Below are 25,850 nucleotides of genomic sequence, written 5' to 3'. Positions count from 1 at the left end.
GTTTCTCCCATAAGGCGACAGCCGAAGAGTTGTTCCAGTGGCGATCAGGCCACCAAGGACGTCCGTCCAGACTGCCACCGGCGACAGTAAGGCTTGCTACACCTGCATCTGCCCGCCCCCTTTGCTCTCCTGCTACACGTCAGTCAGGCGCGCTCTCTACCTACCCAGGGCCACCTGGCCGAGGGCCGGTATTGCCTGGCCCGCCCGCTTCGGGTCACCGGGATTCCTGCTGGCCAATGGGGAAGAGGGTCCCTCCGGGCACGGGCACGTCCAGCGGAGCGGCCAATGGGAGTGCAGCATGCAAATGAGCAGGTGCGGTGGCGGCTGGCCCATCCAGGCGGCCGCCGCCGAGGGAATGTTAGAGGCGCGCTGGGCGGCCGCCGAGCAGACGCCCGGGCTTCGAGCTGCGAGCTCTGGTCTCCCGCCATGGCCCCCGCTCCGCCGCCCGCCGCCTCCTTCTCAACCGCCGAGGTCCAGCGGCGCCTGGCGGCCGGCGCCTGCTGGGTACGCTGCGGGGCCCGCCTCTACGACCTCACCGGCTTCGTGCGGCACCACCCAGGGGGCGAGCAGCTGCTGAGGGCAAGGGCTGGCCAGGATGTTAGCGCCGACCTGGACGGGCCACCGCACCGGCACTCGGCCAACGCGCGCCTCTGGCTTGAGCAGTACTACGTGGGCGACCTGCAAGGAGACCCTCAGGTGCAGTGGGGAGTGGGGTCGCACCCTCCCACTTCCCTCCCCCACCTCCAACTCTCCACTCCCCGCTCCCCCTCCCCCAGCTCTCTACTCCCCTCAAGCCCAGTTCACCTGCCCTCCGGGAGGACCCAAGGTGACAGCCTCCACCCTCACCTTCGCTTTGCCTCTCTTTTCTTCAGGTTACAGGTCACTACCTGCCACTACCTCCCCCCAAGCTCCCCGCCCCCAAACAAGGAGTTTGACCTTCCTCTCCAGCATTTCCTCTGACCGTCTTCTGTCTGCTACTGCTCCCACCTTCCAAGATACTTCCTCCTTCCTACTTGTTTCTGTTACAGCCTGGGCCATCTGACAACTCGGATCACCTTTTCCCAGCCCCTCACACACCCAGTCTTTCCTTCCTGTTTCCCTTATCATTCTCTTCCTCTTCCCAACTACTCTTCCATTTCTGTTTGAATAATAGCTTCCAAGCTCACCTGTCCTCCCCTCACCATCTCACCTTACTCCTGCTTCCAAATGGCACAGATCAGTCACCCTTCTCAGCTAGCTTGCATTTCCTGGTCCCACCCTAGTCTTGTAGTAGTGCTTTCCCTGTGAGTGGAGGGGTTTGGGCAGTGTCTTGGGTGGCCCATGTCAGATACCCCTTTATTCCTTGTCTCGCATGCTGGCTTGGGTGTCCAGAAGAGCCACATGACAAGGGTAAGCCAGTTTTGTTGGGGAGAAGGGAGTTGTACTTTGAGCTGCGTGCTGCTGTGCACTGCAGGCTCATTATGATATTTAAGCCTCTGACTGATCGTGGGAAAGGTTTTGTAATGCTTATTTCAGGATATGGAAACCGAGGCTCAAGGAGGCTCTGTAATTTGTCTGAGGTTACACAGCTATTCTGAGGAAAAGTCAAGTGTATCTGACTCCAAAATCAATGCTGTCTCCATTTCAAGGATCTCTGAGCATGGGAGATGGCCCTATCTATAGGGCTCCAGGTAGCCTTGGGCCAGAGGCAATCAACTCTTTGGGCCTTCCCCAGGCCCAGCTGTAGGACTGGTGACAGCAGGCCATCAAGCTTGGACATAAACCAAGAGTTGTTCCCTGCTTCTAGCTCTTGCTTTCAAGATGGCCCTAGCAAGTGCTTTTAGGTCTTTGGATGAAAGGACTTGCCTGTCACTGTTTCAGGTGGCTCCTCACTGGGCCATCTTGCCTAATTCTTAAATCGTTTATCCACTCACTCACTTGGTCCCTTAATGATTGGCAGCACTGAGCTGGGCACTGAGGAGGTACCAATGGACAAAATCGATATGGTCTTCATGGACCTAACAGGCTGATGAGGGAACCTACTAACTGCACAGTAATTCTTCAGTTACCCGGTGCTATCAGAGGATGAATCTGGACAAGAGGGGTTCATAGAGAGCTTTCTGGAGAAAGTGACATTTACATTCAGAGCTAATCAACTGATAGGGCTTTAGCCAGGTGACATGTGGTGAGAAGATTCCAGATAGAGGGAACAGACTGTGTGAATGCTCTGAAAGGACTTGGCATAGTCAAGGGACAAAAATAAAAAACCAGTGTGACTAGAGGCTGGTGGGGAAGGAAATGAAAATGGAAGGAGGCTGGAGATCAGCCGGCGCCGCAGCATGCAGGGCCTGCCAGGCTACAGTCAGGATTTGGGACTTGATGCTAAGAACAACGGGAAGCCAGGGAACGGATTTGAGCAGGGGTGTGGCGTGGTCAGATTTGCATCTGTGGAAGAGCACCCTCCCTGTACTGCTGAGAAGGAGTGGAGGCGGCCCAAGGGGCATGATGAGACCAGGCAGGAGGCTAGCCCATAGCCCAGGTGAGAGGTAACGGTGGTGGTGACCAAGGGGACGGAAGGTTGAATGTGGGAGATTTCATAGGTAAAGTGCCAGGACTCAGCATTCTGCAATGGGACCCCAGTGTAATTTTGGAAGCTGATGTTTGGTGTCAGGTCATGCTGAAGGGGCAGACGGTTTAGCTGTAGATATCACTGAAGCTGAGTGCAGGAAATGAGAGGTGGGGGCTGGAATACTAGAGACTTCAGGCTTGTGATGGCTCATAGGACCTTCCTGCGTTGTAACTGTGTCCTATAAACAGGAGCCTTAGGTGTGGTTTCTCCTCCCAGCATCTGGCCAGCTGCCCTGGATGCTCCACCTCCCAGCTCTGTTGACCACCCAGCACTGTGGTTTGATTTGGCTCTGTTTTGCTTGGTCTTAGCTTACCCTCAGAGAACACTGAGTCTAAATTGCTTTCCTACCCCTGCACTCACCTGTTACAGCACGTGTCCTAGTGTGGCCAAGTTTCAGGCATCCTTATACCTGGGCCCCAACCTGAGGATGTCAGAAAAAAAACTAAAAACTAACCCCACAGTTAAAACCCAAGGCCCTAACTTGACTAATGGCCATAGTCACCCAGTACTCCAGTTGCTTGTCAGCTTCTGTCTGCAGATTTCTATTCTAGGAATGAGTGTAGGGTGGCCTTTATGTTGGGAGACAGATGTAGTCAGAGGAGAAATCTGGAGGGAAGTATCCTTTCAGAGAGAAGCCCTCTTCTTAAGACCTGAATGGAGATAAGACATTGCTGTTCTTCTCTCTAGTTAGGCCCTTAGTTAGCAGCTCCCATGCCGCCTTCTCCACCTCCTTCCTCTCCTCCTGCTGGACCAGAAGGCTGACACTGTTGAGGTTAGAACCGGACTCCGGTAATGTGAGGACCAGGAGGGGCGTTGATGAGGAAGGGGAGTGTCATTAACCAGTTTTGTTTGCGGCTCCTGTCCTAGCGCTGCCCCTCCTCAAGTCCCTCGTGGGGAGAGTGGGGAGCCTGTGGGAGCCCTGCCTTGAAACCCCAGGGATCTGGCCCAGCCCCTTTGGTTTTCCCTATTCCCCACTTTGCCATACCCCCTGTGTACACACTTACACACACATTCACACTCACACGAAAGCACACATACATGAAACAAGTCAAACTTGTTTGAACCAACATACTGTGAAGACGAGACAAGGTCTGTTGTAGCCTTGGACTTGAGGAAGTCACGATGCCTGCCTTGAGCAAGGGAATCAGTGATGGCTGAGCAGGAAAGCCAGGCCCTCTTCCCACCCAGCCCTCAGGGCTCCTCACTCCAAGCTCAGTTGTTAGTGGGGCATGAAGTCTTTTGATTGAGTGGCAACCAGCTTTTTTTTTTCTTTTTCTTTTTTCTTTTTTTTTAAGAAATAGGAAAGGAAAGAACTTTGGGTCCAAACCTCCTTCCAAGCCTGTAGATACTGTTTCTCAGACTTAGGTCATCCTTGAGTCACTGTCCCAGGTTTTTTCCAAACTGGCATACCATTTGAGCTATTTAATATATATGCTTAAGTGAACTCACTTTTTATTTTACCATTTACTCACCCTAGGCAATGATATGAGTGAAATCACAGGTTTTACATGCTCTTTAAAAATAAATACAGAGCTATTAAAAGAAATGCTCCTTCTCCTATCCCCTAAAATCACCTTGGGCACCATCAGTGGAGTAAATATCACACTTTGGAAGACATAAGAAGCAGAGCTTCTTAACCCTGGTATTCTGTGGATCATCTTCTGGGATTGATGAAAGATGAAAATTGTGCATTTTTTTCTGGTGAGAGAGCTATAACTTTCATTGCAGTCCAACTGAAATTCTTTCCTCACTCCAAACCTGCCACCAAGAGGAAAATAACTGTGAAAGGACAGCTCATACTTCCCCCATCTCACCCACTCAGACCTCAGGAGGTCCTCCTGTGGGCAGACATCTGACCACGCCCCTGGAGAAAAGCCCTCTGTTTGAGAAGACCCTGGTGGGAGGCAAGCCTTGGCTCCCCGGCCAGTGTTGCTAGGATAACCCTGGTGTCTGCATAACTCTGGGTGCCAAGTCCTGATCCCACAAGGTGTCTCTATCTCTGAGTGGCAGGCAAGTCCACAGATTCCGCAGCGTGTGGTTCTGCCAGGCTTTCGGGTCTGGCTACACAGAGCTTCAGGGCTTGAGTGATTAAAGAGGGATGGATCATAGGGAGGAGATGTAAGTGCAGGAAGAGTCAGGGTTCCCACCCCACCCCAGGCTCTGGAACAGCCTGAGCAAAGACCAGCTCGGAATGCCAGCCTGAACTGAGAATTCAGGTACAAGCTGATGTTTGGGGAACTTGCCAAACTGCCCCTGCCTGCAGAGCGGAGTGGCTCTGAGAAGTCTGCTAACTGAATGGGGTGGAGATCTGCTTAGCCTACAAGAGGGCCTCCTCACTGGGCCTGCCTGGTCAGTCAGCAGCCACTGTGGTTTGCCATCTGCCAAGGACTTCTGGGCTCTGCCTGCTGTGGTGCCAGACAAGTCTCACCTGGGGGATGGAGCTAGGGCCAGCTGGCAGAGGGCCAGGACACTGTGGTCCCGTGTGACACCGGATGAACACAGGCTCTAGGGTGCTCCCTGGGGTTACCCCAGCATTCAGTGAATAAAGGGGCTTGGAGACCCCAACTAGGGGGAAGGTCGGAAATTAGGACTCTCTGGGGGAGATATGAAGAAACAGATAGGAATCCCTGAGAGTAATCATTTCTGGAACCATTCCTGGGAAAGAACCCAAATTGATGCCTGAGCAACATCCTTCCTCCCTCCCTCCCTTCCTTTCTCCCTCCCTTCCTTCCTTTCTTCCTTCCTTTCTTTCTTCCTTCCTCCCTCCCTTCCTTCCTCCCTTCTTCCCTCCCTCCCTCTCTCTTTCTGAAACTGCCCTGAATGGTGTTGTCAGGACCTTCACCTCATTAAAGCCTGTAGTCAGTTCTCACATTAACTCACCCAGCTCAGCAGCAACTCCTGACACGATGATCACTGCCCCTGCTCCTTGATACACTGTCTTCACGGGGCTTCCGGACACCATACCCCTTTGGTTTTCCACCTGCATTCATTTTCTATTGCTGCTATAACAAATTACTGCAAACACTGGGGTGTAAAGCAACACAGATGTATTCGCTTACCGTTCTGGAGGTCAGAAGTCAGAAATGAATTGGCAGGGCAGCCTTCCTTCTGGAGGCTCTAGGGGAGAATCTGTTTCCTTGCCTTCTCCAGCTTTTAGCCAGTGCCTGCGTTCCTTGGCTCCTGGCCCCCAGCCAGCAGTCACATTGCTCTGACCTCTGCTTTCCTGCCACTTCTGGTTCTCTCTCTCTGATTCTCCTGCCTCCATCTTTCACTTATAAGGACACTTCTGATTACACTGAGCCCACCTGGATAATCCAGGACCATCTCCTCATCTCAGAGTTTTTAATTTAATCACATCTGCAGAATCCTTTTTGCCACGTCAGGTAACATAGTCACAGGTTCCAGGTACTGGAAGGTAGATTTGGGGAAGGGGGTGCCTTATCCCGCCTTCTTCACCCCTTGTTCCCCTGGTTGTTACTTCTGAGTCTCTACTGCTAGTTTCTCTTGCTCCTCATTTGCTAGAAAAGTGCACAAACTTAGATGGAATCACAGATGTGTGCTCTGCTGTACAGCTTTTCACTCAGTACTACGTCTGGGAGATAATCTGTGTTTTTCTCACTCTTAACAGCAGCTATGTCCATTGCTTGCTCTGACCTACGGAATCCAGAGGCCGTAGAGGGGAAACGGGGAATAACTGGAGAAGGCAGAACTGGTGGTTTGGACAGACCCCACGCCGATCCTCATGAGCCTCCTTAGTCTTCCTTCGGGAACATCTACCCACTACTACCCTAGTTTGGCCAGAGCCCCATTATCCTGGTTATTGCAACAGTCTCCTGGGCAGGTCTCTCCCTGCTAATGCCTCCTGTAGCCCATTGCCTGGGAGCCTTTCCTAAGAGCACTTGGTTATGTTACAACGGTTTTCCTAAATCTTCAGTGGCTCCCAATTGCGGCATCCTTTATATCCAGCTCAAGCACTATTCCTTCTACAGAGATTCTCCTCACCTCCCCATCCAGAATTGGTTTTTTCCTTCTTCCAGACTCTCAGAGCACTTGGCCTATACCTACATTACAGCATTCATAATTTTCTTCCTTATTCACTGTATTTTCACAAGTGTCTTATCTTCTCTACTCAACTGTAAACTCTGTGAAGACTGGAATTGTCTGATTCATCTGGGTTTCCCTAGGAGACACTAGCACACTGGTGCATGCCAACAGGAAGTCATAAATGTCTGAATAAATGAGTGAATGTGCTTGGAAAACTGAGATGTGTGCTGAGTTTAAAAGGAAACTGGTAATATTAGTGCACACAAGATACTTCAAGCAGTAAAATGTAAAAAAAAAAAAACAAAACAAAAAACTTCTCTCCAGTTTTTTCTTTGTTAGCTAAAAGGGTTGGGAGTTGATGGAAAGGATGGAGGACTATCAAATGAGTCACTCATTTCTGCCTTTGCCCTCAGTTATTCATAGTCAGAAAGAGTTGGCAAAACATCTTCCACGCCAGGCTACTGCCATTCACCTTTGCCCCTGAGTCTCTGAAAGAGTAGACATGAAAGTAACCATAGAAAATGTCAATTGAGAGCCCTCATTGCTCTCAGGGCTGTGACCCGTCCCCATGTGTCTGTAAATGTCTGGACGATGTGAATAGGCAGGACCTAGGTTCCCTGGATTTTTAGGGTTTTTTTTTTTTTTTTCCATGCAAAATTCTCTAGCTGGTAGTCTCTGAACAGTGATCCTCAATCTTCTCTAATTGCTGCTTATCTAAGATGGGCGATGACTCTGACATCTCTCTCTCCATTTGTTCTTGCCCTCCAGGGGAAAACAAGCTCAGTCATAATAACATTAGAGAGTGACGAACTTGATACTAGCAACACTCATAAAGTTTATCAACGAGAAATATTCAGAGTTGTTGTTGTGAAGCATTGCCCTAAAACATAGTTATTCAAATACTTTGTTTTCTTACCTTCATAGTATATTGCAAGGTGTTTATTTTTTCCTCTATATCTACTTCTTTTTTTTTATACAATTTTTAAAGATTGCTTTGCATTTACCAGTATTACAAAATATTGGATATATTCCCTGTGTTGTACAATAGCTTATTTTATATATAATAGTTTGTACTCTTAATCCCCTACCCCTGTACTGCCCTCCCCCCCACCCCTGGTAGCCACGAGTTTGTTCTCTGTACCTATGACTCTGCTTCTCTTTTGTTATATCCAGTAGTTTGTTTTATTGCAAGGTGTTTAAGTAGTGGTACCAGGTAAGCAAATCTGGGAGGATTTGTTTTAACATATTTGAACTGCGATGCATACAGAATGTTTTAAGGTCTTGTAATAGGAAAACTAGTAGCCAAAAATTCCACTGATGCAAGTACGTGTGGCTACACACTTAGAATGAACCGTACAATCTGTGACAAATTTGGCTGATGATTACCTAAGTGAATTAGTCATAATTTCTCCTTTAGAAAAAATAGAATTTAAAAGGAGTAGAATGCTAGTTCTGCACATTCCTCTGTGCTCAGTAGAAGCTTTTCAACATAGCTTAGCCCTGTGTGATGCTCTGGTTTCCCACTGGAAAATGGAATAGGAGTTTTTAGGCATCTCTAATAATGGCTAGTTTTGTTTTATAAATGCCAAATGTTAGTAGTCCATAATAACCCACTTAGTTGCTAGTAAATAGCCCCTAGTCTTATGTTATAATGAAAGTCTATGAAATGAGCATCATTTATCCACAAAGATCAAAGAAAGTTCTCAAATTTTTAAGTCATTTTAAGGCTCACACTTGGAGACTGGCTGCCATGAGGAATGAGAGGTTACATTTGGCTGAATATGGCTTCCACAATCCTGTATACCCCTCAAGCCAGGGAAAAGGCCAGACCAACCCAATTTTGCAGTTGCTTCCTCTTGTCCCAGGCAAGACCCTTTGCAGTGCCAAGGGTAATAGCTTATGCAGATTGGAGGCAGGGTGCTGTGAAAATTCAGTTGTTCCTTGAACCTGAGTAGGAAAGTCCCTGACTCCTAGGGTTAAAGATCACTTAAAGTGAATCTACTTTAAATGAAGACCAAAATTTCATAGAAAATGGGGCAAGGGGTTGGGAGAGAGAAATTGATTATCTTTAGAGATGAAACTAAAAAGTTTTTTTTTCAGTTTATTTTAATCTGACAGCAAAATTAAGGTAGCACTTGCTAAGCTGATTCTTAAGTTGAGCAAATAATAAATTAAGTAGTGGTGTTTTTGCACACATGCGGTTTTTCTGACAAAACGTATGAAAGCACAGTGTGACATTATAAACTTTGCATTGGCTATTCACAGCATGACCATAAAGAGGGTCATTTTAGCAAGATGGGTAATGGATCTCTCTTAAGCCTTTGTTAAACAAGTCATTTTCTTTTTATTTTTAACTTTTTAGGGAGAAGGTAACTAGATTTTTAAGTTTATTTTTAGTGGAGGTACTGAGGATTGAACCCAGGACCTCATGCATGCTAAGTATGCATTCCACCACTGAGCAATACCCTCCCCACAAATCATTCTCTTTTGAAGGGCCTCATCCTTTGTTGATTGCCTGTGTTTCAGTGTTAAACGTCCTACCTAACTTTGCCAGCTCCTTATTTGGCAATAGAGTTGTAACTAAAACAGTTTTCTATCACTTTCATTGACTTCATGAAATTTTCTAAGTTTTTGCATTGATTTTCAACCTCACTTTGCAATCAGCTTGTTTTATTACACTGTATATTCTCAGATGATAGTAACCCCAACCATCACTTTATCCCTCCTTTTCTGTCCTCATAATTACACACAAACATAGTTCATACAAAAATTTAAATAGTTGAAAGGAGTGTGCAAAAAAAAAATTGAGTGCCCCTCCCAGCCCAGTCCCTGTGTAAACACTATCAACAATTTCATATGCAGCCTCAAAAACACTTATATCACTCTATTTCCCACATGAAGGAGTCACATAAGACCCACTGCTTGGCAACTTGCTGCTTTTTTTCACCTAATAACATATTTTGTACTTCCTTCCATGTCAGCAGTAAAGGTTTGCTGCATTCTTTTAAATAGCTATCCCTACTGATTTTTTTTCCTATTCTATCAGTGCTGCAAGTAGCAACCTTACATAATCATTTTGTACACATGTGTAAATAAATTTGTCACTTTGAGTCGTGGATTTGAAGTTTCTGGATCAAAATGATAACCATTTTGTATTTTGAGTGGATACTGCCAGATTGCCCTCTAAAAAGTTTGTACCAATTTAAACTCCCTCCCAAAGTATGTAAGAATGCCTGTTTCTTCACACCCTCACCAATGCTATGTATTCCCAGTATTTTTAATCTTTGCCAATAGCTAAAAACAATTGCTCCCTGTCTAAGTTTTCATTCACATGAAGTATGAGAGAGTAAACATCTTTTCATACATTTCTAAATTATTTGCACCTTTTTGGTAAACTGCCTGTTCGGATTCTTTGTCCATCTTTTTGTTGGATAGTTGATCTTTTTCTTACTGATTTGCATCACTCCTTATCTATAAAGAATATTAGCCCATTTCCCATTGTGCATATTACTATTTGTCTTCTAGTTCTCATGTGTCTTTTGGCTTGTTTAATGGTTTTTTCTCCATTGAAATCCTTAAATTTACATGTAGTAAAATATATCGTTTTATCATTCTTAGAAAGACTATGTCTATATTATGACTTTATACATAAAAGCAAAAATATTTTAGTATTCTGCTCATTGTTCTTATGCTTAATGTTTCTGTTGTTGTTTGTTTTTGCTAAAATGATTTATCTACCTGAAATATCCCCCCTTTTTTTGTATAAAGAATAAACTAGAGATTATTTTAAATTTATATTTTTCCAAATGACCAACTGGTTATCCCAGTAGATTATGGAATAATATATCTTTTCCCACTGATTAAAATTTAAAAAACACCTTTATCACACATCAATCATTCACAGATATATTTTGGTCTATTCTTGGACTCTATTCTATACTAATGAGATCACTCATTTTTTAATTAAGTTTTAACCATTAGGTTTTTTTTTTTCTCCCTTTTCTCCTTCTGTTCTATTCTAGCCAGCATTCTGCTCCCACCAGCTCCAGCAGAGAAAGCAAAGGACACGGGCCATGCTGGCCTTGGGGAAACAAGTCAAGTCTGACTTTCAGGAGCTGTGGCTGTCCAGCCTGCCCTGACCCCGCGGTCATTTGGCTGGAGTAGGGAGGAAGCAGCTCAGAGAAGCCCATACAGGCTCTAGACCCCAGTCTGCAAGCCTGTGGGGAAGTGGTGTGGTGGTGGTGGTGCACCATGGGTGTACAAGTGGTTGCGGAGTGGTAGTGATTTCAGCAGGGAAGGCAGGGATTGGAAAGGGTGTGAAGGAAGAAGCCTTGCTGCTGGAACTAGCCTAGGGGGTTGGGTGGTCCTATGTACCTTTCCTGCACTGTGTTCACAGCCTGTGGTTGGAGGAGGGACCTACAGGTCCCTGTGTGTGGGAACAGCCAGAGGCCAGGACAGCTGGGAGGGAGCCATGTCTGTTGGCAGGGAACCTGGTGCCTCTCAAAGCCCTGTAAATCTAAAACTTCTTGTTCCTCTGGTCAAGAGAACTGGATACCTCTCCACCTTCCTTTCATCAAAATCAAATGAGGAGCTTATAAAAATAGATTCCTGGGACTTTCTGGGATGATGGAAATGTTCTACATCTTGATGTGAGCATTGGCTACAAGGAGAAATAGAACTGTCAAAACATATCAAACAATACACTTAAGACTGGTAATTTTTTACCATATGAAGTTTATACCCAAAATTTTAAAAGAGGTAAATAAATTTAACACATATTTAGCAATTGCTTCTAAGGATATGACCTCATGATTGCAACAGTGAGACATTGGTGTATAGCAGCCTTTAAAACTTGCTTTTAAAAAGAAATAGTGGACTATGAATGGTAGGATATAGGTAGTAGTGATAAAGGTATTCACAGTGAGATTCTTTCACCTTGGCTGTATGTTTAAATTTTTTTTGAAGAAAATGTTGGAAAAATACTGAGTAGTTACACTGGACATCACTCACAAATATGTTCTTAAAGCATGAGTGGGAAAATAAAAAAGTAATAGCATATGAATGGTTACATGCAGCAAGACATCATACTTCTAGGGCTACTATATTAGTTTCCTAGAGCAGTAACAAAGTACCACAAACTGGGTACTTAAAACAACAGAAACTTATGCTTACAGTTCTAGATGCTAGAAGTCTGAAATCAAGTTGTTGACAAGGTTGGTTCCTTCTGGAGGCACTAAGGGAGAGTCTGTTCCTTGCCTCTTTCCTAGCTTCTGGTGGGGCTGGCAACCCTTGCTTGTAGATACATCACTCCAGTCTCAGCCTTCATCTGCACAAGGGCATTCTTCCCTGTGTCTCTGCATCTGTGTCTCCGAATTTCCCCTCTTCTTGTGAAGACACCAGTTATATTGGGTTGAAAGCTCACCCTAACCCAGTTATGACTTGATCTTAATTTGATCTGTGCAAAGACACTATTTCCAAATAAAGTCACATTCACAGGGTTGGGCATGAATTTGGCAGGGGTGGGATGCAAATAGATATTGTTCCTCCCAATACAGAAACCATTAAACAATTTCCACCACTCAGATAACCAAGATGGAAGTTAGTGTGATAGACACTGGAGAACTGGGTTATATTTCAGAAAAATGGCTCCAGTAGCAACAGAGATTCTAATATTTAAAACTTGTGTGAAAAATTTAATGTTTCATTTGGGTGAAAAAAAATATGTGTAACTAAATTAAAGAATTAATTAGCATAAGGATATATATATAATTTTTTTTTCACATTCTTGAGCCATTCCCCAAATCTACAAAATCAGAATCTCTGGAGGCAAGACCTCAGAATCTGTACTTTTAACAAGCACTCTGTGTGCCTCAGAAGCACTGTAGTCTGTAACCCTAAGGGTAGAGGGAAAATGGAGACAGAGAAACTGGAGACACTGACAGTGGCTCAGTAGGTAGATCTCTTGGGATTAGTAAAGAGTCTGCATCCCCAGGCTCCCAGTGTGGAGCTCAGTGCAGAGGAGTTAGTTGTACGGTGGGTGTTGAACGGGCAGCCCACCCTGTCCCCCTTCAGGAAAGAGAAGGAGCTGGGGGGTCTGTAGCTCTGGGTCTGGCTCTGCGTTTCATCAGCTCTGTGGCCTCAGGTGAGTCAGTAAACTTCTCCTCACCTTAGTTTCCTTATCCCCTGCATCCCAACAAGATTTTGTGTGGCTACAGTGAGATCATGTGACACGTGTAGAATGGAACATATAGATTAAACTAAAATCAGATTATTATGAGCTTCTTCAGGCCCAGCTTCTGCTCAGAAAAGGTAGATTCCTGTTAGGTGGTAAGAGATGGATGTTTGTAGAAGCCAAGTTGCTTGCTATGTGTTCAGTCTCTCTTGGGCAAAGCCACTTACTCCCTGGAGGAGCTGGAGAGTGGTGACATTCAGTTTCTCAGAGTCACATCTTCCCCCAGCTAGGGCATGTGGGGTCTGCACCAACCTGCTGCCTTCATTCCGTCTTCACCTGGGCAGGTATAGCACTGGACCAGGGACACTTCCCCTGGTCAGGGATGGATGGTCTCCAAAGATGAGACAGGCGACGGCCCCAGTGGTCCCAGGGGCTGGCAGGGCTGTCTCCTTCTCCCCACCATTCTTTTCTCTATTCAACTGCAAAAATAGTAGATGTTTTCTCATGGCTCGACTGAGCTCAATGCTGGGGAGGAAAAGACAACTGGTCGCTGCCCTCATGAGGTGTACCTGCCACTGGAGGGAGGGAGAGAAATAGGACAATTACAGGTGGTGGCAAGAGCTCTAACAGAATATATTTTAGATAGATAGGTAGAAAAATATATTTTAGGACAGGGGGCTATGACAGAGTAATAGCTGAAGTGTCTGGTGGGGGTGTCAGGGAAGTGTCTTCTCTGGGAAATTGATATTTGATGAATGAAAAGGAACTATCATAAGAAGAACTGGGTAAAAAAAAAGCATTCTAGACAGAAGAATAGCAAGTGCAAAAGTCTTGGGGTATGACAGGACTTGGTGACATCAAGAAGCCAAAAGGAGGCTCTGGTGTTGCTGGAGCATGGTGGGTGAGGGGGAGCGTAGTGTGGGGTGAAGTGGGGCAGTAAGCAGTAGTCCTGCTTCCATGGGGCTCATGGGTCAGTGTAAGGGGTTTAGATTTTATTCTTAGAACAATGGACTGGAGGATTTTAAGCGAAAGACTGACAAAGTCAGTCTAGTTTGTTAGATCATTCTGATTGCCACGTGGAGGAGAGACTGAAGGGAGTCAAGAGTAGAAACGGGAAGAGAGCTAAGAGGCCATCATTGTTGTCCAGGTGGTAGAGAGTGGTGGCCTGGACTGGGTGGCCACTGGGTCAGAAAGAAGTGAAGAGAAATTGGAAATGTTTTGGAGGTAGAGCCACTAGCACTTGCTGATGGTTTAAATGCTGGGAGTCCAGGAAAGAGTGAAGGATAATGTCAAGGTTTTGACCTGAGCAATTGCGTGGTTTAACTTACGGAAATGATGAATACTGGGGTTGAGGTCCAGGTTTGGGATGGGGCAATCATAGTTCTTTGGGGCCCCATTAGGTTTAAGGAGCCCAGGAAACACCCAGACAGAGATTTCAAATAGTAGTGGAATATATGAGTCCAGAACTCTGCTCTCTAATATGGTAGCCATGAGGCACATGTGGCTATTTAATCTTAAATTAAATTAAATAAAAATTTAGTTCGTCAGTCACACTAGCTACATTTCAAGTGCTCAGCAGACATATGTGGCTAGTGGCTTCTATATGGGGTAGCACAGATATAGAACATTTCTGTCATTGCAGAAATTTCTATTGAGCAGTGTTGGTCTAGAGCTATGGCCCAGAGTCATGAGGCATTACTGTCTAGCATAGCGGCATCCTAATCTGGTGATTCTGGTCCAGGAAGCTGATGTCCCTGCATCATTCACAAATGGCTCCTTCTTACCCTCTGTGCTGGATCACAGGAGATCATGTATTCAATGATGTCCCTGACATGTGGCCTTCTCAGAGAGGCACTGACCATCCAGAAGGATAAGTTGCCCTGGGGCTGGGGCTATTCAAGAATGTCATCCCCTGGGGCTGAGCACCATTACAGTGATGAGTATAAACATGGTGTTTAATGAGTGTAAAACATGAAGTATAGGCTGTAACTCCTGAGGAGACACCAGTTCTAGAGCTCCCTGTGTAAACTTGGCCAGTTTAAGAAATGTGTAGTGGATTTGGAAGTTGTCAGGTCAAAGAGAGTAGAAAAGAAGACAGGTTTAGAGCTCAACAGCCTTGTGTTTTTGAACTAACCATGTCAATCTCTCTGGACATCAACATCCTCATATATAAATGGGAGAAGATTCCATGTCTGGGCAAGGAGAAGGGAAATTGCTGAATCAGTAAAAAGAAGTCATAGGTATAAGGCAGGCTGGTTTTTGTTGTTGTTACTGTTTAGCTTACAAAACAGTTGAGTGACTTATTGTTTTTGGCAGTACAATCATTCTCCACCTTGTAAACAAAGGAGGACAACAATATTTTTCTTTCTCAAATTATTAGATTACAAAAGGCAAATTTAGGAATCTTTGTTTCTGGAATAGTGAAATATGAGATTATTTGTAAATCGGTGGTCTTGTCTCACCTTTTTAATAAAACCCCAGCAAAATACAGTATTTTGAGGATAATCCTTATAGACTGGAATGTTACATCTGAAATTTGTATTATTATAGAAGCTGGGTCAGTGAGGAGATGGTGTATCTTCCTTGTGGATAGCACATTCTGTAAGCCTTCCTGAGGTGCCTTGAGGTCTAAGACTTGAGAGACAGTCTGGAAATGTCCCATCAAATCTACAAAAGGATAAATGTTGAGGAGCTCATTTCCTGCAGGCTGCTGATGCGCTCCTTAGAGTTGAAATTCTGGTCCTGCCCAGGCTACCACTGCAGGGAGAGGTGGGATCTGGTAAGGCAGGACTGAGGAGGTGAGCCTCAGAGAACTCCCCTGGTCCACCCTGACCAAGCCCAGGTCAAGCCCGAGGTGCCTGGCTGGAGATTTCCCCTTGGGCTGTTCCAAATCCCCGAGTTTGGCTTTCATCGGAAAATACCATGTGTCCCCTTGACTCTTGGTGACTTCTGGGAAATGGTGCCCTCATCTGAGCTTAGAGGCTGAAGAGGAAAAGATCTGCCTGGATGCAGGTGGTCCACGGCTGGATCTGGTCGAGAATCAAGTCAGTAGCCTGAAAACTTGCAGGGGCACTATGGCCAGTTCTGAGTGGGCCCCTTTTCTGATGTCTTGGAATGCCCACCTACACTGGCTTCTGTTTCTGGTAACAAGGTTGTTGCTGATGTCATCCAGGGGAGATCATTTCAGGAGCAGCAGCAATTCCAGATCCACAGCAAACCCATGTAATGGACCCTGGAGGCTGGGACTGTGTTGTCCACATTCCTACATCGCCTGAGCAGGAGGTGTTGGCCACACCTCAGGTCCGAGTTTCTTATTCCGACTCACTTTCTGTTTTCCTTCCTACCATGAATACAGGGAGAGTGGCTGGCAGAGCTCATTGCCTTGCAGGACTGTGCGTGGGCGAGAAGTGGGTGTGCTTTGGGGGTCCTGTGGCTTGTCACTTGCCAGATACGGTTTTTTGTTTTGGCTTGGTTTTTCTGCACATAAAGGGTTTATTTTAAATGTTTTACGGATAGGCCCCGTGGCCTGGCTGGGTCTGGCTTCTGATCTGGACCTTATCAGACAGCACTTTATTAGAGATGGAAGTGAGTGGGTCCTGCTGCCTTCATTTATCCCAAAGTTTCTGCTCCTGAAAACAGCCAGCTTCGGGGAGACTGCTCCTGGGATCCCAGGGGTGGGCTTAGTAACCCAGGTTTCTCCCCAAGGAAGATTCTTGGTGCAGATCTGGTCTTCTTCCTCCCTGGGCCTGCCCTTCCTACCTGCCTGGGGCCACGTGCCACCCGGCTTGCTGAGACACAACCTCCCTCTAGGCCTCCATGGGGTCGGGGCAGGTGGACGCAGGGCCTAGGGCACCATCTCATTTCAGAAAAAGGGTTTTCAGGCCAAACCCAGGCTGCGGGATAAAAGGCCATCTGTCCATCCCTCGGTGCCCAGCCCCGGCTTTCTCGAACAACATTCCTTTATGCTGGCTCCCTCGCCTCCTGCGGCCCCCGCCCCTCAGCACACTGCCTCCTTTCACCGCCTCTGTAGTCGGCTTGTTTGTTTGCCGTGCAGAGTGCAGGCTTTCTGTTGTTCTTGTCTTTTCTCTCCCCCTCATGCGCCCGCCAAGCAAACCCTCTCCGGAGACGACGGGGTCTGGGGCACTGGGGGGGCTGGGGGCTCACGGCAGGGGTTTGGAGCATCCAGGGGAGTCCTCCCAGGGGGGCGGAGGAGGGCGCGTGAAGAACCTCGGCGGGAGGGCCCTGGAAGGGGGTTCCTGGCTGGCTCTCCCAGCTACCGTTTGAGAGTCCTTGAATTAGTGACTCGGCCCCTCTGTGCCTCGGTTTCCCTCACGTGTGTGGACACGTCCTCGCGATAGTTGTGTTGATACCAGTGAGATGACGGGCGCATGCGCGGGTGGTAATGGCACTCGCCGTGGAGGTGGGGCTCAGCTGTCCCGGGAGCCACGTGGCTGGGTTGGGGGTGAGGATTGCCAACTAGGCCAACGTTTGCACTAAAGAGGGCTGTAGTCTCTCGGAACTCCAACCCCCCCACCCCAACCCAGAGTTCAGCCTGCCTCTCCCACATAGCACTTCCATGTGGGGAAAGCTGGGGAGTGACTTCTCAGGTCCTGAAGAGGGGAACAAGGCCACCCAAGGCTGCTAGACAGGGGGAGTGGGCTGAGGAGGAGGCACTCGGATGCCCTCCCAGGCCAGAGCTGTGTGGGCTGCCACTGGGGGCCTGGCAGGAAGGCTGTGTTGATTCCAAGACCCTGATTTCTGCTGCCTCCTCAGTGTAAGATGGGAGAAAGATCTTGCCTCTGCACCTCCTTGGGTGCCTCCACGGTTTGCTCTCTTTCCTGGCTGAATTCCTTCTCCTTCTGTGGCCCCGATGTGAACCTAGGGGAAACTGGTTCAGGCCTGGATTCGTTTGCTAGGGCTGCCTTAACAAAGTTCCATAAACAGGGAGGCTTAGGCAACAGAATCTTTTGGGTCACAGTCTGGAGGTCAGAAGTTTGAGATCAAGGTGTGGCCGGCTTGGATCCTGCTGAGGGCTGTGAGGCAGAAACTGTTCCAGGCCTCTCCCTGGCTTCCGGTGGCTGGTTGGCATTCTTTGGTGGTTTTTGGCTTATAGATGCTTCATCCTGATCACTGCCTTCATCTTAACATGGTGTTCTGCTGTGTGTGTCTGTCTTCAAATCTCACCATTTTATAGGGACACCAGTCATCTTGGATTAGGCCCCACCCTAGTCACTTCATCTTCACTAATTACATCTTCAATGATCTTATTTCCAAATAAGGTCACATTCTGGGGTACTAGGGGCTAGGACTTCAACATAGGAGTTTGGGGGCAGAGTGGGCATGATTCAACCCTCAGCCGGCCTCTACCCTGGGCATGGAGACCCCTGAGGGAACATCTTTGGAGCATGGCTAGGTCTCCACTGTGATTCCTTCACCCTCATGGATTTGTCTCCTTTCCAAACACTACAAGGAGGAAGAGAGCCAGTGAAAATCAGCATGCACCACCCAGTTCTGCCTCCTGACCCTCTGCTTCCTCTTAAAGCCAGTCCTCTTGGAACTGGAGGGAGGAAGAGGCTTGGGTTGCCCTTCACTGAGCCTTGCTGGGGCTCTGGTCTCCCTGGTGCCAGCCTTTCACCAACCCCCTCGGGGCCTTAGTACAGCTGACCCCGCAGTCCTCCCCATTGTGAATGCTCCCTTGGGGTTCCCTGTTGTAGGAATTAAAGGGGAAAACAAAGCCCTTGCTCTGGCCTGCCATGTCTGGCCTTCTCTGAGGCTGTCCTGGGGGCTAGAGGACTGGAGCTCACCCAGGGATTTCCAACTGGCAGACCAAGGGCTGTGTTTGTATTCAGACAGATTGGTTTGGCCCACATGGTTTTAAATGCAAGTCAAAATTTAAAATCTAGAGATTTCACAGAGACATCTAGTTTTCCAGTTTTTCTTAGAAATCAGAAGTTCTTACAACACTGGGCCCCATCCTCACATGACCTGGACTTAAGTCAAGGCTGCCTCCTTTTAACAGGGCCTAAGCCCTCCCATTGACTGCCATCTGCTCTATTCCCTAAGGCCACACCAGTATCAAGACCATGTGACATTGACCATCGATCACTGCATGTGTTGCTTTTTTTTTTTTTTCACTGTACCACCATCTCTAGCAAAAGGGTACCTCAAGGTTTTGTTTATTGATGCCTCATGTTTTAAGGAAGATGAGAGTCAGCATTTTTCCTTGTAGAAGTGAAGAATAGTCCTACGTGTTTTGTCTGCAAACACAATGGGTTTGTAATATGAATCATATCCTGCCTGCTTCAGTCCCTGATAGCACCTGCCCAGCCTCTGAAGACAGAGCAGGAACTCAGGGTGCCTCTGCCAGAGAAGAGTGACTTCTTGTTCCAAGAGGAAGATCCTCAGGTCACAAAGCAAGTTAATAAGGGAGCCTAGTCTAGAACTGTGTCTCTTCCTTTAGAGCTGACAGGTCTAGAATCAATGGCTAACCCTGGATTCTTCCCCCTGAGGGCTGCCCCCCTGAGAGACAGGTGTTTGGGGGGCCTGGCTGGAACCTCAGGGAGCTGGCAGGGGGCAACTCCCAAGTCCTCTGTGAGTTTGGGTCCGAGGGTGCTGAGCTCAGTGTGAGAGAGGCAGGTGGAGGAAGGGCCCAGGAGAAGGGGTGGTGCTATCAGGAGGGCCGTCTCCATGAGGGAAGAGCTGTGGATTGGGCTGACCTGAAAGCAAATCATGTCTCATGACCAGCCAGGAACTGGCACTGTGTTGGGAGAAAATAGGGTGGCACTGCCCTCTCACTGGCTTCTTTCCCTGCAGCCTAGGACTGGGGCTAAGAGGATCTATGGAGATCCAAATGCCCTCCTCACTCCCTCTGCCATATTACCCACCATGTCCAGTGGTTCCCAGCTCAGGGTGGACAGTGCCTGCCACCCGGTCCCCTCGGTAGAGCATCTTGTCCTCCCCACCCCAAGTGGACACGGGCGTCGAAAGGCACCGGGCCACTCTCTTCCTGCCTACCCTGCATTCACTTTGGGGGCCTCTCCAGGCCTAGGCTCCCAGAGCCTAAACAGGCCAGTGTCTCCTCATTAACACATCACTCAGCTCGCCGTGGAGCATTGAACCTGTGCCAGCTGTTGCGGACCAGCAGGGAGCAAGGCGGCAGGGTCTCTACCCTTAAGGAGCTTGCACTGCACACTAGCTTGGGAGCCTATCACTGGGAAATGCATGAAGAAAGCAAGATGCTTCAGCCTGAGCTACTTTGCTAGATTCAGCAGCTCCTCCCAAATAGCCTCGGGCTGAACTGTAAAAATGCTCCTGACCAGGCCTCCTGCCCACCTTCCCAGGGTGAAGAGGTCAGGAGGGGCAGGAGGAAGGGTGGGTTACCCCTGGACAGTCTTGTGTCCCTTGGGTAGACCTCCTAAGAAAGCTATCCTCTGACACAGGTGGGTTGAACACCCCTTATCAAGCCACATCCACCAACACTAGGGCTGATCATCCTTGTGAAAACCACTGTGAGTCTGAGTCCAGAATTACTCACTTCCCTTCCCCAGACACTGCAGCTTATGCAACCTGCAGGCAGGACCCAGAACAATTTTCAAATTCTGGGAAACAGCATGCGCATTCTTCACTTTCTGGTGCTTTTTGGTTCTGAAAACTCCCTTTGGCTTGCTTCCAGAATCAGGAGAGTCTTTTAAATAATGCATTGTGGAAGTTTCCAAGAAGCTTTTTTTTAAAAGTCTTTTAAAGTTTGAGTTGTACCCTAGTCCCTAGGAATGACCTTTACACACTTCTGATTCATGATTGCTGTTTGCCTGTGGAATTCAAGGGTGAGCCTGGCTCAACTATAAAATAAACACTAGGGCCTGGAAGTCTGGAAAACCTGGCCCAGATCGGTGTGTGTGGTACAGCGGCTCCCAGCAGGGCTCAGTTCCTGCAACACCTGGTTCAAATGGAAGCAGCCCCCAAGTGGGAATGGGAAACCTTCTACAGGAGGGGCTTTGTCTTGTCTGTGTGTGGAGAAGGTTTTTAGACCTTTGGAAAGCTCACAACTCGACTAGAGGAAAAAGAGTCAATGAAAGACGTACTTCCTTGTACCAGAGGGTATTTCTGCTGCTGGTGGCGCCCCTGTGTTGCTTGTTGTGGTTCTCCCTGAAATCTCTTATGTTGGAGGTGTGTACTATCGTGTGATGATTAATAAACCTGGGCTTCTGCCAGGGATGGGTGTGGTTCCGATGAGGCTACCCAGAAAGCGCCTTGCTTTTAGGGTTAGTCTAGGATTTATTTGCCAAAAGCATATCACATACGACATTACTGCCTGGTGGCTCCAGGACCCTCAGGTTGTGATTACCCAGGGTGACAGAAAGAGGCAGGAGGACAGGAGGAAACCATGCCTACTCCTGTCCCTCCCGCCTCTTTTTTCCTCCTCCTCCATGGCAGTGCGACCCATGCCAGCCCTCAGACAGGTGCCAGTGCAAGATTCAAGGAAGCATCTTGGGAGAATCCCTGCCTGCCCCGGGCTGGGGCTAAAGGCTGGTGGGCCGTGCGGTGGGCAGAAGCCTCTCCCCTTCCTCCAGGCTCCTAGGAGAGAGGCACAGAGCCATGGGGATCTTCCACGTCCCTCATTTCACTCAGAATATTTCCAGCTGAACAACAACTGAAAAAAAAAATCCTTAGAAGTTCTGTTTTCATTTTCAGCCAACATCTCTCTGTGAAACTGGACTTTTAGTAATTTGTTAAGAAACCCTTAGAAATGGAAGAGAGAGAACATTTGATCTACTTCCTATCACACGTAGATTCAAGCCCCACACCAACCACCATGAACCAAGGCAACAAGGGTGTACAATTGATGCACTCAAAGTAGCATTTTAGGTTGTAATTTTTCTGCTTTAATAAGTATTTTTAAATGGAATCTTTTTTTTTTTTTTAATGTCAATGTAAAGTAGCCAAATGCCCTTCCTTGGGAAGAACTGCCTTTTATTCTAAAAGTATGTGTTTCCTACCTCTTTGGTGTTGAAATTTTCTTTCATTTATGAAATGCTGCTGATGGTAATTTAAAAAATTTGGGGGCAAAATATGATGCTGGTAGTTTGTTATCAGTCTAATGTACTCTTAGTTCTGCTCATACCTATCCTGTGGACTCGGCCAAAGAGCATGGAGAATATATGGCCCAGATTGTTGGAATTTTGACCCTTGTATCTAGTTACTGTCCCACTCAGCCCAGGGTGGCATTCTAAGATGGTATGTTCAGTGTCCTGGGCCACCTCTCTCTTCTAAGCAGATGTGCTCACCCTATTTGGTTTTCATTTCCAAGGAGCATGAGCACACAGAGTTTCAGCTCCACCCTCCCTGCCCCCACGAGCAGAGAAGCCCACCTCATGGCAGGAGCCTCGGGGATCCTGGCTGCATTGCAAAGACCCAACAATGAAAGATGGTCCACTCAAGAAATATGAGTGGAGCAGCTAACCCAGAGTCCATCCTGGGTACCCCAAAGAGACGAAACAGTAGTTTCCTGCACTGTTGGGATCTGTAACACCATTGGACAAAATTATGGCCCAAACATGCAAAAACCCAACAAGAGGCAGGAAATTATAAATACCAACTGAGGCAGTGGGACACAGGGAAAATGTGATTTTTTTTTTTAAGTCGGAAAATGAAAAGACCATTCCTGGCTAGAATGGGTAGGGAAGAAGTGCATGGTGGTCTAGAGAATATTCCGGAGCCCAGCTGATGGCTCCACCCCTTGTTAGCTGTGGGGCTGCTTCATGCCTGGGTCTCCACATCTGGCAAGTGGGAAGAACAGTCATGCCTCCTTCATACAGTTGTTATGAAGAGGAAAAGGCTGGGCACATAGTAAGCATTTATTAACCACTGTCATCATCCTAGGATAGCATTTGAGAAGAAAAATGCAAGGCATATTTAAGAAATGGCAAGTTATCCCTACTGGCTGGAGAGAAGAGTTAGGGTTAATTCAAGGGCACACAGGAGAAGAGTTTGGAAATACAGGGGAAAGACATAACCACAGGAAGTTAAGGATAAGCCCATCTGCAGAGGGTGACAATACGTTCACTTTTAGGATTGTGGTGTCAGAAGGTCAGGTTTGATGTGGGCAGTGGAAACATTGTCCTGGTGCAAAGAGCTGGGCCAGTGTTAGAGTTGGAAAGTCTTCCAAGTTGATGTGTGTTTGGCACATTGCAGATGTTCAGATGTGTATGTCAGTGGATGAGTGGATGACAGCAGTGGGTGTGGATGAGATCCTTATAGGAGAGAAGAATTGAGGGAAGAGGAGGGAGACTGTAGTGATACTTCACTGAGACCACCCCTGAGAGGAGGCTGATATAAAGCCAGGGCTTCTTGTCCCTACAGACTCCCCTAATGATCCCACTTCTTAGGGTTTCTCCGTTTTCCACTGCCTTCCGGCCTTCCATTCACCAACACTCCGGGTGTCCCAGTCTTCATCACAGTGAACAAACGGGTCTTCAGGTCTAAATCACCTCCTGGGCAACACCAGCTTTCCACACCATGCTGGCAGCAGTACTCCATGAAAAGGCTTCAGGTAGTCAAAAGCTAAATGAATGCCACATAAGGTGGCAGCCAAAGCGCCAATGGAGCTTAGTGCCCGTGACCTGAAATATGATGTTCCATGGGGGGCAGGCAGGAGCCCTGCTGGATTCTGCCCTGGTCCCATCACACCCACCTTAGAAGGGGAGCAGGGACCAACCATTATGCTTAGAGAGCCTGAGCCTGTTGTGTCCTAAGAGGGTCTTGGGGAAAAGTAGATGCCGGGGGTTGGGGGGTACGGTCTGTCCTTATGTATGTATAAGCTGCCAGGAGAAAAAGAAAGAGCCCGCCTAGTCCTAGAGGAGAAGAGCCAGGAGTGGTCCCTGGACACTGAGCAGAAGAGAGACTTTCCCAAGGTCTCAAGCTCTCAGAAAACAGCCCAGCCTTGAGTGAGCAGAAGCACGAGCTGGGTAGTTGAGTGCTCTACGCCCAGTGCTGAGAAGCAATGACCCTTTCTTCTGCATCCAGTGGTTGTGTAGGTGGATGTGCCCAGAACAGATCTCTGTCTATTACTCGGCATGTCTGAAAAGTGTAACACAGACAGAAACATCACATGATAGTACGAGTGCTAACCCTTTCCCTGCTTGGGATGGGTGGACCCCAAGACAAGCCTTTCATTTTGTAGAGACAACAGATGGAGTTGCAGTGAGTGAGTGGGTGTGGGGGTGCAGAGAAAGATTAAATCACCCTGCTTCAGAAAGGACTTAGGGTGACCAGGAGAAAAGGACTGTCCAGGTGGGAGGGAAAATAAAAGTTGGGTAATTGGAGCCACTCTGGGGTATTTTGAAGGTAGAACGGAATTAGAAGGGGCAAGATTATTATATGACGTTTATGTTGGATACTTAGGGAGTTTCACTGTATGAACCTTATAAAATCCACTCTTATGTGTCCTCAAGAGATCATCAAGGGTGTCTTTTAAAAGAATTCAGGTATCAGCTTGCCGGCACAGACCAAATATACTGAGATACCCAGACCAAGACAAAACCATGAGAGTCCACTTTTACTTGGGTTACATACATATGGGTTTCCCCAGAAAGCACCAGTGTCACTGTCACCATCAGGTTCTCTTGGTTTGTCTGGAAGCAAAAATATAAGAATTGTGACAAGAGAAACCCTAACTGGCTGCTCAGTCTCCTCAGGTTCTTGCCAGTATCCTGCCCAGTGCTGAGGGCCCCTCCTCCAGGGCCACCAGCACCACGGCTTTCTTTAGTCACAGGGACTCAGAGGATAGACCCCCCCCATTGGTAAGTTCTCTCCCCACCCTTCCTGGAGGGAAGTATGCCTTTTGCCTACGTGCCCCTGCCCTCTCCGGCCTCACCCCGCGTGACGTCGGGACCAGCAGGGGCCGTGTGATTTCCCCAGTACATTTCATTTCCTTCTGCCTTTGCCTCTTTTCTACTCCTATTTGACCTTGAGCCCGTTTCTGCTCTCCTCTGCCGGTCCTGCCCCACGTGGGGCTGCTGACCCACACTGGGGAGTTCCTGGAGGGATGACCCCTCACGCTCTGCTGCCTTTCTTTTTTATGGGCACGTGCACCCAGCTTCCCCAGCCTGTGGCCCACGAGCTCTGTAGAACTACCAGGGAGGGTGGTGGCTGATGTAGTCATCGGGTGTGGTGGGGTAAGCCCGCCAGGTGCCCTGAGTGCCACCCCGTGATTCTCTTTGTCTGACACCTGCCAGGGCACAGAGGGCTCTCCTGGCCCACAGCATTCCCACTAACTGCTCTCATTTCCCTGCGGTCTCTCTACCAGCTTCTGTGTTCCCCCAGATCTTTCTGCCCCTTGTCTTTACAGATAATTATTTTTTTAGAGGAGAAGAAAAGTGCAGAGAGCAAGACTATCCACACCAGCATCTCCCTGTTTTCAGGTGCCCTGGATTTCCACCCATCCTGCCCCACCATAGGGCTCCCATCACTCCTGGCTGCCTCATTGTGTGGCGACTCGGGGCTCCCTTCCCTCACCCACTGTAGGTAACCCCCTCATGTTTTCTCTCTCCAGGGTTCCATGGAGAATGGGGCTTCGGACTCTGCAAACACTCAGAAGACAGACCCCGCGATGGGGCCGAAGCTCAAAGTGGTGGACTGGGACAAGGTAGCTAGCACAGGACTGAGTGGATGATGGTCAGGTGTTCTGGGGGCCGAGGAGTGGGTGTGTGGAGCCAAAGGGTGTGGTTATTTGTGATGTTTGCCCAGGGAAAATGAGGACCAGAAACAGGTGCCCACAGCTCACCAGCATGAGCTGAGGCAGCAAACCTGGGCCAGGCTTGTAGAGTCCAGGAAAATAACACACGAGACCTGTGCAGAGCCAGACTCCAAGCACCCCAGAGGAAGGTCTCCTGCAAGGACCCTTGATGCTGAGAAGGTTACAATGACAGGGTCAGGAGGTCCAGGCATGCCAGCTTGACCAGTGCACAAGGCAGAGCCACCCCAGGTACTAGGGACCACTTGCAGGAGTCACCGGGGTAGAGCCTGCTG

General features: G+C 48.0%; 1 protein-coding gene across 1 annotated transcript in view; it reads left to right on the top strand.

The window, feature by feature from the left end:
- Positions 1 to 285: 285 nt before the first annotated feature.
- FA2H (fatty acid 2-hydroxylase) overlaps positions 286 to 25,850 on the top strand; it is a 47,559-nt gene continuing 21,994 nt past the window's right edge. Inside the window, exons 1-2 of the mRNA XM_032486743.1 lie at positions 286 to 696; positions 25,375 to 25,467. Of these exons, the coding sequence (XP_032342634.1) occupies positions 286 to 696; positions 25,375 to 25,467 (504 nt within the window). The remainder of the gene's footprint in view (positions 697 to 25,374; positions 25,468 to 25,850) is intronic.

This window comes from Camelus ferus, chromosome 9 (genome assembly GCF_009834535.1).
Source record: "Camelus ferus isolate YT-003-E chromosome 9, BCGSAC_Cfer_1.0, whole genome shotgun sequence".
NCBI lineage: Eukaryota > Metazoa > Chordata > Mammalia > Artiodactyla > Camelidae > Camelus > Camelus ferus.
Note: the sequence above shows the minus strand (reverse complement) of the source record. Positions and strands in the feature narration are given on the sequence as shown.